The following is an 11311-nucleotide window of genomic DNA, read 5'->3' as shown; positions in this document are numbered from 1 at the left end:
AATGATAAAAAAAAAAGAGCAAAAGTTTAATAAAAATATGTAAAAACAACATGCAGAGTGTAATCATTTGTATGGAAGGAGACCACTGGCCAAATCATTCCTGATCTTCCAGCGAAGTGCTGACCGTTTCTTCTCTGTTGGCACGATGTAGGTGTTGGGTACGTAAACTCTCCGAGGTTTAGGCTGCAAAGACGAGGGATAAACTGTTTAACCACTAAAGCTGATCACTTTCGGATGTTCTGAGTCTCCAACTGTGATCTATGCAACAGCAGGCTCAGATATGTAAGCCACTTAAACAGTTGAGAGACGTTTTGTGTAGATTTTTGATCTCAGTTCTTTACACATCAAGTTAAAGGAAAATTTAGCTCTGTTTGGCAAGTGACCGTTGTGTTTGTTACACGTGGTCAAAGAGATTCAAATAGAAATCTTACTCTGAACACAGTGCTACCTTTATTTACCCTTTAACACTTCTCAGAACATCCACACTCTCCTATAAACAGCTGCCCATTGTGTTCTTGGAAAATATTTGCAGAATGTGTAAAGATCCAAAGATAAGATCCAACCACAGAGGGTTAAGACTTTAAAGGACGGAGATAAAACAATAAACTCTTGTTTCAGACAAAATCTGAAATAAAGAGCTGCAGGTCATTGCACTTGGGACATATTTGCATTTCTTACAAATTCGTCCATGAAATAGATGTACACTACCAGTCAAAAGGTTGAACACACCTTCTCATTTCATGTTTTTCATTTATTTTTATTTTTCCTCTGATACATTTTAACCTTCCGGTTGAGTGAACGCTGGCGCGACTTGCTGCCGCTACTCATCGCTACCGGATTCCTGTCCTGTTCCTGTCTCTACGGCCCACCGGTGTCTCTGTCCGGTTCTTCCTGTCCGTGATGTGGCCTCTCAGGATCTATGCACTGTCTGTGTGGGTCTGGATCTTTATGTCATCGATCTTCCGACTTTGCACTGGGATCCATCAGTATACAGCTGATGAGCTCGTCCAAATTCCAAAAATACACCTAGACTTGGTCCCTAATGCTCAATGTAGCTCTTCTGTCTTAATTCCACCCCCTTCTCACTTCCTCTCTGTTTTTCAACTTCCGTCTTTAATTAATATTGCTGAGCTCATCCACAAATCAAAGCCTTCTACCTGCCAGCTTGATCCTATCCCCACTGTCCTTGTCAAAGCCTGTTTACCCCCTCTCCTTCCCCTCATATCTGCTATTATTCACTCTTCACTCACCACTGGAACTGTTCCTGCTTCTTTCGAAGTTGCCGCCATTACCCCAATCCTGAAAAAAACAGGTCTAGATCCCAACAACTTTAACAATTTTCGTCCTATCTCCTAGATTGGAGATAGGACTCATTCCTCTCAAAAATTCTTGAAAAAATAGTTGCTTCACAAGTCCATCTACACCTAACTGATAATAACCTTTACGAACAGTTCCAGTCTGGTTTCCGTCCTCTGCATAGCACCGAAACTGCTCTTATAAAAATAACAAACAATCTTCTTATGGCAAGCTGATTCTGGTCTCCTCTCCATCCTTATTCTCCTTGATCTGAGTGCAGCCTTTGACACCATCTCTCATCCCATTCTTCTTAGCAGATTAGCTTCTATTGGTCTCTCTCATACTCCATTAGCCTGGTTTAAATCATACCTGTCTGACCGCACTCAGTTCATTCAATGAAAATCCTTCACTTCTCAGCCTTCTCTATCTACTGGGGTGCCCCAGGGATCTGTCCTCAGGCCCCTCCTTTTCATCATTTAGCTTCTTCCACTCGGACACATTTTTCGTAAATATAACATTCGGTTCCACTGCTATGCTGATGACACCCAGCTTTACCTCTCTACCAAACCCGATTCTACTCTTCCTCCACCCTCCCTCACCCTCTGCTTAGCTGAACTCAATTCCTGGTTCTCCTCCAACTTCCTTAAACTCAACAGCAATAAATCAGAACTTCTCATGGTCGGCACTAAACGATTGCTATCCAGAATTAACGATTTCTCTCTCACTATCAATAATTCGCTGGTCCCTATCTCTCCCTCTGTGAAAAGCTTGGGTGTCATTCTTGATAGCACATTGTCCTTTAATTCACATATCAATAACGTGCAACATATTTTCAACTCCGTAACATCAATCGCCTCCGCCCTTTCCTCACTCCTCATGCCACTGCCATTCTCGTCCATAATCTTGTTATCTCGCGAATTGATTACTGTAACTCACTATTATTTGGCCTTACACAAAAATCCATTAACAAGCTCCAACGTGTCCAGAACTCCCATATTATTACTAGGACTTTCTCTACCCACCACATCTCCCCACTCCTGAAGTAGCTACACTGGCTCCGGTTAAATTTCGCATCCATTTTAAAATAATCCTTTATACATTTAAGGCTATTCATTCTCTCTCTCCGATTTAGTACAGATGAACTTCCCATCCCGGTGCCTCAGATCTTCATCTTCTCTTTCTCTCTCTGTTCCTTCCGCTCATCTGATTACAATGGGGGCGGGGCTTTTAGTTGTTCTGCCCCTCGACTTTGGAATTTCTTACCCCCTGACCTCAGTAATAGTAGTTCATTCCCTCTTTTTAAGTCCACCCTCAAAACTCATCTGTTTAAAATTGCTTATGTTTAAACCTCTGTATGCTCTTAACTTTTATCTGTTATTCTTATTATTGTGTATATTTCCAGTTTTTGTGTTTTTATTTGTTGTACAGTATCCTTGGGTGCTTTGAAAGGCGCTATTTTTAAATAAAATGTATTATTATTATTATTATTATTTTTACCATAATTTATTTTATGGTATGGTATACCATATATTTTATGTTTTGAGAGAGATTATCCAAAGTTTGTATTCACACAACTTGTGTACAAAAGGACAAATGAGAAATAGAAAAAAAAATCTGGAGAAATACTTACTGGTGGAGGCTGATATGTGAGCCGTTGCTGAAAAGAAAAACATACACTCATAAGTACTTCCAATAAACATTGCTGCCCAGGACAATGAAACAAAACAGGAATTTATAAGTTAGATCATTCTATTACTGAGAAAAGCGACGGTGTAATAACTTTATGTCTCATCCCACAAGTATGAAAACAAAGATGATTGAACATCTATGTGAGGAGTGCTAACACTTGCCTATTGAAGTTATATTTTCTACCTTAATCTCTGAGCGCAGTGCCCTCCTGTCCTTCTCTCCTGAAAGTTTGAACATCTCCCAGAGCTGCTTGTACTGGAAATACCTGCAGATATAAGAAAACCCAGTGAGCAAACATGTAACCATCACATCAATGTGAACCTGATGGGTGTGATTCTTCCAGACTGCTGCTGTATTAAGGAAGTACAAACAGAATGTTACAGAACTGTTATACAACATGAGGATAATCAATTAAAATTACTGTCCTTTATTTGGCATAATTACTGTCTAACTTACACTAACACAAGTTATAGGAAGTACTGAAGTGCTGTATGGAAAGCGATTCCGCTCCCTGAAGACCAACACAGAGAGACTGAGGAGGAGCTTCTTCCCGCAGGCGATACGGTCTCTCAATCACACCACCACACAGTACTGACCCACACATATGGTTCTTACACACACACTGGACTTTCTGGACTTTGGTTTTGCACAACACTGGTCACTATATTCTTCATTTCCGGTTAATACTTGTACAGCTGCTGTTATTGTGTATATATTTATTTATATTTAGATTTCTTCATACATTCTTATATAGTTCTATATTGTGTATTGTGTATTTTGTTGTACAGTTATTTTATTTTCAACTTTAATTTATATATTTATCTTTATCTTATTCTTCCCAGTTAAATTTACCCTTCATTCTAATTTGTGTTGTACAGTTATTTCATTTTTAACCTTAATTTATATTTTATTCCTTCCTAGTTAAATTTACCCTTTTTAATTTTTCATATTTATTTCCTATCTTATTCATAGCCTTTTCCTTTTTTGTTTTCTTTAGGTCACGAGCAGTTGTCCAAGCATTTCACTACATATCGTACTGTGTATGACTGTGTACGTGACAAATAAAAATTTGAATTTTGAATTTGGAAGCATTAAGGTGCTGCACATGAGTCTTCTAATGGAAAAGAAATCATTAAGAAACCTATCAGGAGCCTCTAGAATCATAATTCCACATTATTTCAGGTGTGAGTCTCAAACAGAAGTGGCAATCCTTTTCATTTTTTAACCACTGCATTTTGTAACTTACTTGGCTACTGGGTCAGTCTTCTTTATGGTCTGTTGACTCATCACTGGCCGGATGACTGAAATGAAAATCTATGTGAGAAATTATCGAAAGTTCAGAGAAAGCAAAATCTTTATATTGTGCTTTATTGCCAGCTTACAGGACTTTGGTTTGGGCCTTATATCACCATCACTCTTAGTTCGAGTCTGCTTCCACCATAAAGAAAGACAAACAGAAGAAAAAAACAAGATATTACATCTTCAACTGTTATTAACAGAAGAAAATGTGTTAGTTTTATTAATATAATATAGCTATAGATATAATATCGCATAAAATCTCAACAACAGTCTCCTCAAGGCACTTTGTATTGTAAACTAAGACCCTACAACAGGGTAAACCCATAGAGAGAGAACAGCAACAATCAAATGACCCCTTTATGAGCAAGCACTTGGTGACAGTGGGAAGGAAAAAAAATTCCTTTTAACAGGATGAAATATCTGGCAGAACCAGGCTAAGGGAAGGGCAGCTATCCCCCCTCACCCGTTGGCAGGAGGAGCAAGATAGGACAGAAGACACACTTTGAACTCTATTAAATTTCTTAAATCTTAAGAGACTACATTACCCACCATGGTCAAAGGAGCTTGCAAAGAAAAGCGTCTGGACTTCTTTAAGTTGCCTTAACGCCCACTCACATCCTGGGCCATCTGACCTCAGGAATTCGCATGATAAAGTGGGGCCAGGTTTCACAATGAACACACCCGAAACTCTGGCGGATTGGGACCCACGCCCAGTTTCCCACCTTGGCTCAGGCGATTAGAGGATCATCAGGGGGTCCTTTTGTCCCTCTGTGGGGGGTCACTCCCACTAGGTTTATATCTGGGACTCTCCACCATTTGACATTAGAACTGAAGAAGCTTCTCGGATGAGAGGTGAAACGTCTTCAAGCAACTTAAAGAAGTCCAGACGCGTTTCTTTGCAAGCTCCTTTGACTACGATGACCTGGATGACTGAGAACCTTCACAGACATATTACCCACCATGCCTTTCATGTACAATTCAAAAGCGCTTAAAGACACTCTTTCACTCTCAGAGGTCTGAGTGTCGCTCTGATCGTCCAGGTCTTCATTGTCTGACTCAGGTGACTCCTGCTCAGGTGATGTGGCTAAATGCAGTTGAGCCAGTCTTTCTTCCAGACAGCTCGCTGTACCTGCAAACACAAATTACTAACCATCAGCAAACCCAACACTTCACTCTCAGCTACTTTAAAAGAGACATAGTTTGCTTATCTCCAACTCCATATTTGGATTCTTAGCAACTTTGAAGAGAGTAGCAAAGTCTGTGTTAATACATGTATAAATATTAAACTTTCCCTGCTAAAATTAGCAAATTTCCATATTTTTGCCACAATTCAAAATAATTATTTTTAATTTGATAGTGAGCCTTGGTTCTGCTTCAAGGTTCATCTACTCTCTGACAGAATTACATTTTAGTTCCTCTTCCTATAAGTGGCTCCAAGACAACATTCTCCTGATTGGCTGCCCTCAAAGGGTTGAAAAAACGGCCTTAAAATGAGCATTTAGATCAGTGAGAAGCTTAAGTCTCACATCGATTACTAACACACATGAACACCTCATTATTTAAAACACTCGACCTGTTTAACAGAAGTATTTATTTTGTAATAGTACATATGTATGTTAGAAAATAAGGGAAAGCATAATCAGCCCACCTTTTAAACTTTTCATATCAACACTAATTGAGAAGTCAATTTACAATTAATGTGATGTTGAAATTTAATACCTGCATTAAAAATGTACATCTTATATCAAGAAATTTAACTCTTTGAAAAATTGTTTTCATACAACATGTATTTATTTTTCTGAATATAAATTCAATAACCTTTTTTTAAATGTCCAAACTGGGATGTAATTTATTATTCAAAGCTGACCTTTTTATGGCTAAATGCCCAAAAACATGTAGCCCATTTCTGAGCCTCTGACCAAACAGCAAAAAAAAACAACCTCCTTACAGTAACAAGTATCATGACGTGCTGATTTAGAAGCTGGAAAACATTTACCCCTGTCCTGTCTGAGGTTTCCTTCCCACTCTGCACACATGTTGCCATACATCATGGTCGACCTAATGTTCACTCTGGAGTCAATAAACTTGATGTCTTTGTTGCTCGAAGACTCGTCTGGATCTTCACACTCCGCTTTTCCTCCGACGTCTTTCTTGACATTATTGAACCCATGAAGGTCGTGCACCTCTATTTCTTGTTTTTGCTTCTCGTTCAGCCGGAACATGTCTTCAGCCTGAACAGTGCGATGCTGTTCTTTTGGTGCTTTCTTTTCAGATGCCGCATGTAGATCGCACTCCTCCTCACCTGCCTGCTTTTTCTTCTGTTCCGAATGCACTTCTGTGATGTGGATGATTTCTCTACAGCACGCCACATTATCAAAAATCTTGCTGACCTCTAACACAGACAGTTCATTGAAGTCTGGCTTATGTGTAGGTTCAATAAAGTCGCCAAAGCTGCTGAGTGACCGACTGTCCTCTTCGTCCTCTCTCATCTCAGACAGACTATCCTGATCAAACTCTGTTATGGTGTGGTCATCTCTGTACTCTGCTCCCTCCTGCCCCTCTGGTTTGTAGGTCCCATAGCCAGAGGTCATCAGACTTGGTGCGAGACTATCTGGACTGCTACTACACCTTTCTTCTTCCTCCTCCTCATCGTTATTTGTCTTATCCAAACTTTCCTTGCTGAAGTTGCTCTGGTTGTTCAACCCACTCTTTACCTCCTCTGAAGCCCCCTGAAGTAAATCTTCTGCATCGGTGGCTGGTTTAGAGTCAATCATTCGCTCAATCTCATCCTCTTCTTCTTCTTTCTCCTCATCTCCATCAGACCAAAATGAGGAGGAAAGGGAATTCTTGTCATCTTCACTCTCTTCGTCTGACTGAGTGCTGCACATTTTGTACATGTTGAGTTTGCACTACAACTCAGGTGTATGGAGTGTGTGATCTGAGAAGGCACAGGACTTAAGGAAGTAGCTAAGAGGATTAGCTGAAGCCTCAAAAGCTTCTTCTCACCGGAACAGCGCCCACTGCTGCTGACCAAAAGGAATTACACTGCTGCATTTACTCTTTAATGCTGCTTGTTTCAATAGTTGTTTCTTATTGTGAGACAATGAAGGCCAGGGTTCAACTATAAACATGAAACTTCGGATAAAACTTGTTGTGATCCATAAATACAAACTGGATGTCTACAGCAGTACTCAGTCAATTTATTCTTTCATTTTCTTCTTGAAATTATTTCTGCACTTCAGTTTACCTATTTTTTTTTATTCTAATCTAGTTATAGTAAAGCTACCTAAAAAAAAAAATCCCAATTTGATTAATAGTACACAGTACAATTGTACATTACAGCTTTGTGAAAACATAAAATCGAACATTATTACTTATTATTTTAGAACAATAAACCTTAAAGCAGATGATCAGAAGATATTACAGATTTTTGTCCATTAGTTTTTGTTACCTGAGTCTTCACTGTAGACTGATTCATCACAGACAAGTGACTGTCCTTTGTGTTTCCTGAGGGGCGGGAAGCATAATTAGAGTTGAAGACCTTCTCCATTTGGCACATCTGGAACAAGTCATATCTCCACAATAAGTTGACTTGTTCCAGATGTGCCACAAATTCCCTGTTAGTGTTAGCCAATGAAGAAATGATATAAAAAGAGAAGAATATGTCAATGATTAAAAAAACAACTTAAATTTGAATACCGACCTGCGATATAAATTGGAGATCGGTGTCAGAGATGATGAAAAACACGGGTTTTATTTCATATTTATTTAAAATCTTGGGCTAAACTGTAATAAAGTTTAAAGTTTAAATAAACTGTAAAAAAATAAAACAGACTAATCCAGACAGTAAGCACATAGGTCCATAAACCCATAGACTCTTTCACTCGTGAGCCATTAGTGGTTACAGAGCAGAATAACATGAAAAAAACAAACAAAAATAAACAAACAAACTTGTTCTTTGGTAATCAGAACAAAATTGTATCCGGAAAGCTGTTTCCTAGAAATGCATGAAATTCTACTCTTTACGTGCTTTTTTTATTAATACAAAGAAAAATCCAGCTGCTGCTAGTTGGAAAGACAAATAAAACTAAAATTAACTAATGTGTGTGAATGGGTGGATGACTGGATATGTAAAGCGCTTTGGGGTCCTTAGGGACTAGTAAAGCGCTATATAAATACAGGCCATTTACCATTACCAAATTAACTCTGGACAAACAAATGAAAAAATTAGCACACGATTCGTAAAACTACCTCAGAACTTTTCTCTTGATGAAGTGTCTCCCCTGGGTGTCTGGGGTAGATGTGTAGCTATCTGTCAGTGGTGAGTGAATGGTATCCTCAAGATCCTGCTCCACCTGAAGCCTGCTTGGAGCACCTGGAGGGAGCTTGAGCTTCTGGGCCACCGAGTGTTGAGCGTACGAGTCATAGTCTCCGTTATAACAGTTGATGAGCGTCTGGGTGTGACATTACATGCTTTTAATTTATTGCACATGCCTGACACCATTACAAATAAGACTATGTTTGTTGTCCAATCAAAGTAGTGCTACTCATGACATGATTTTATGTGGCAACACATTAACAGCATTTGGCTCAATAGAGCAATGAATGCAAGAATAAATGAATATAATATAAAAACATATCTTGTATGTTATGAGTCATTAATGCTTACCTTTCTGGCATGGTCTGTACTGCCTGCATGTAGGAAGAATGATTCACTAGTGCCTTTAAAGCAGTGTGGACTAACTGTGGAGAAAAACAGAGCTCAAGTTAGATGTTATTAAGTGTTATAAAAGTGAAATACTCAAAATCACAAAGTGAGTGCTCTGACCCTTTTCTTTGGTATAGGCAGGGGGACTTGGCTGAGGTGTAGTTGCCTGAGATTTGGCATTTATCTCATTTGATGAGGAAAGGCCTTTCCACTCCCCTCGTCGAACCAGCTCATCCAGATCTAATCACAGAAATGACAGTTTCCCCTCAATATTTACTGATTAACATGTCTGCAATCATTTCCTGTAATGCCTGTCATTTCCACATCTATTTCTATTATTACACTCTACCAGAGTAGCTCTGCATGATTCACAGTTCAAAATAATCCTTAACTTCTGTGCAGCCCCTCAGTTCATCTATAGTGTGAAACAACTGTTTAATTTCATCTCTCTTTAGGCTAACTTTCCTCTGATTAACTGCGCCTCAGAAACTGATGGTTTGAACAACACGTGTGCCCATACTAGAGTTGTGCTCCTGACATAACCACATAAGGGAAATCCATTATCTAAGACAAGTTACACCCCCTCCCCCAAAAAACAATTACTCAACTCTTTGAAACTCCTAAAGTCTGAGCTTTTTACTCGCAGAGATTACTTACTGAGCTAATTTTTTGAAACTTTGATTATGTTTAATATATGACAGAAAATTACTGAGCTCATTATTTGAAACTTTTATGTTTAATGTGAGTATATGACAGAAAATTAAGAAAAACAAGAGATCAATTCTTAGAATTAAAAATGTAAATAATCAGTGCACAATAAATATATTAAACTGCAAAACAATATGGCAATGTGAGTTGGGAGGTTTAAGAAGGGTTGGTAGATATATGTTTAACCTTGTTTAAATTCACGCAGCCTGTGCTTTGGTATGTTTTTGTAGCCAAGGAGGGCTAACTGTTCTTGAATTTCCTCCTCTGAGAAATCCAGATTGTCCATAATATTTCCAGCTTCCAGTCACTGATATGAAAACAGTCCTACATGAAAAAAAAAATCTAAATCAAACACAAAGACAAAACCAGATATGCAGGATGCAAGATGTTATGTCATAAACAAAATGTTCTTTTGATACATGTAAAGCTTTTCAAACACGTTTTACGCATGGGCTTTTATCACAGTGTTGGACAATGAGACACACTTTTGGTATGATTACTAGCGCAGTTGCAATTTTAACAAACAGTCTGTAGATACTCTATAACAAATATCAAATAAACCAAGAGTAAATAAATAAGTCTAACATCTGCGTTGATTTCCTACTGTCCTAACAACAATTCAAAACTGATTTTACAACAGCTGTTAGCTAGCTTGACTAGCCGTTCCCAACCAGACATAAAGAGAAACGATGTTAACTAATTTTAACTTGTCCGTTCTCACCTTCACACAAGCCGGTTAGGTGTTAGCGTGAACCCATCCTGCTAATGTTACCGGTGTAGTTTATCGAAGTAGTAGTTGCGCTTTATTGTTTGTACAGAGTTAAACACTCAGCACCAAGACAACGGCCGTAAAGAGCTTTGAAAATGACGCCTGCTAACGTCATTGACATAAACATCCGGTCTTTTTCTTCTTCGTTGTACTATTTAGCGATTGACGAGTCGACGCATTACCACCTCTAACTGGACTGGAAAAGTACAACGACGATAATAAATAGTTCTCACAAATCACATTAATCATCCTCCCAGATAGGAACGCCAGGGCACGGTGTGTGAGAGGAAAATGTTAAAGTTGCTTTAATAATATCTTAAAGTAAATGAGGAACTGATTTTGAGGTAGTATATTGCTGTAGTTTTTAGTTAAAATTGGATATTCAATCTAATTTATCAATGTTGATGTTTTCATCAAATATTAAGCAAAGACATTTGCACAACAGTAATATAATATACTAATATAATTGTAATATATTGAAAATTATTTCTTTAGATGATGTAATTAAAGAAACATGATGGATTGACATTAGAACTGAACATTTACCGTCCATCCATTGAGCCATTTTCTTATGCTTATCTTTATGAGGGTTGCAGGGCTACCGGAGCATATCCCAAGTGCTATAGGGTGAGAGGCAGTTTCCTGCTTCCTGTACAGAATGTCAGTCTGTCGCAGGGCAAACACAGAGAGACAGACAGCCATATGCACTCACATGTACACCTATGGAGAAATTAGAATCGCCACTTAACCTAACCCCACTAATTAATGGTTAGTTAGTGGATTGAAATCTGAGACTTTCCATCTTAAATGCACATATTAAACAAATATGTAGGGCTGCTTTC

The 11311-nt window shown here is 38.5% G+C and overlaps 1 protein-coding gene across 1 annotated transcript; it reads right to left on the bottom strand.

Moving 5' to 3' along the window:
- Window positions 1-63: 63 nt before the first annotated feature.
- hyls1 (HYLS1 centriolar and ciliogenesis associated) lies at window positions 64-7181 on the bottom strand. Its single transcript, XM_085355554.1, has 7 exons — window positions 6281-7181; window positions 5244-5413; window positions 4368-4413; window positions 4232-4286; window positions 3169-3250; window positions 2927-2953; window positions 64-183 (listed from the first exon to the last, which is right to left on the bottom strand). Exons 1-7 carry the CDS (start codon window positions 7179-7181, stop codon window positions 64-66), a joined length of 1401 nt encoding a protein of 466 aa, XP_085211680.1.
- Between the last annotated feature and the right edge of the window lie 4130 nt (window positions 7182-11311).

This window comes from Diplotaxodon limnothrissa, linkage group LG6 (genome assembly GCF_057381915.1).
Source record: "Diplotaxodon limnothrissa isolate DT_005_m linkage group LG6, D_limnothrissa_male_GT1.1, whole genome shotgun sequence".
Lineage (NCBI taxonomy): Eukaryota > Metazoa > Chordata > Actinopteri > Cichliformes > Cichlidae > Diplotaxodon > Diplotaxodon limnothrissa.
This window is presented reverse-complemented; position numbering and strand designations above follow the sequence as displayed.

Coding starts and splice junctions, on each gene's coding strand:
- hyls1 (XM_085355554.1), bottom strand. CDS start 7,181: ATGTACAAAATGTGCAGCACTCAGTCAGACGAAGAGAGTGAAGATGAC. Junction 5,414..6,280: donor AAACCTCAGACAGGACAGGG/GTAAATGTTTTC, acceptor TTGTGTTTGCAG/GTACAGCGAGCTGTCTGGAA. Junction 4,287..4,367: donor AAGGCCCAAACCAAAGTCCT/GTAAGCTGGCAA, acceptor TTTTCATTTCAG/TCATCCGGCCAGTGATGAGT.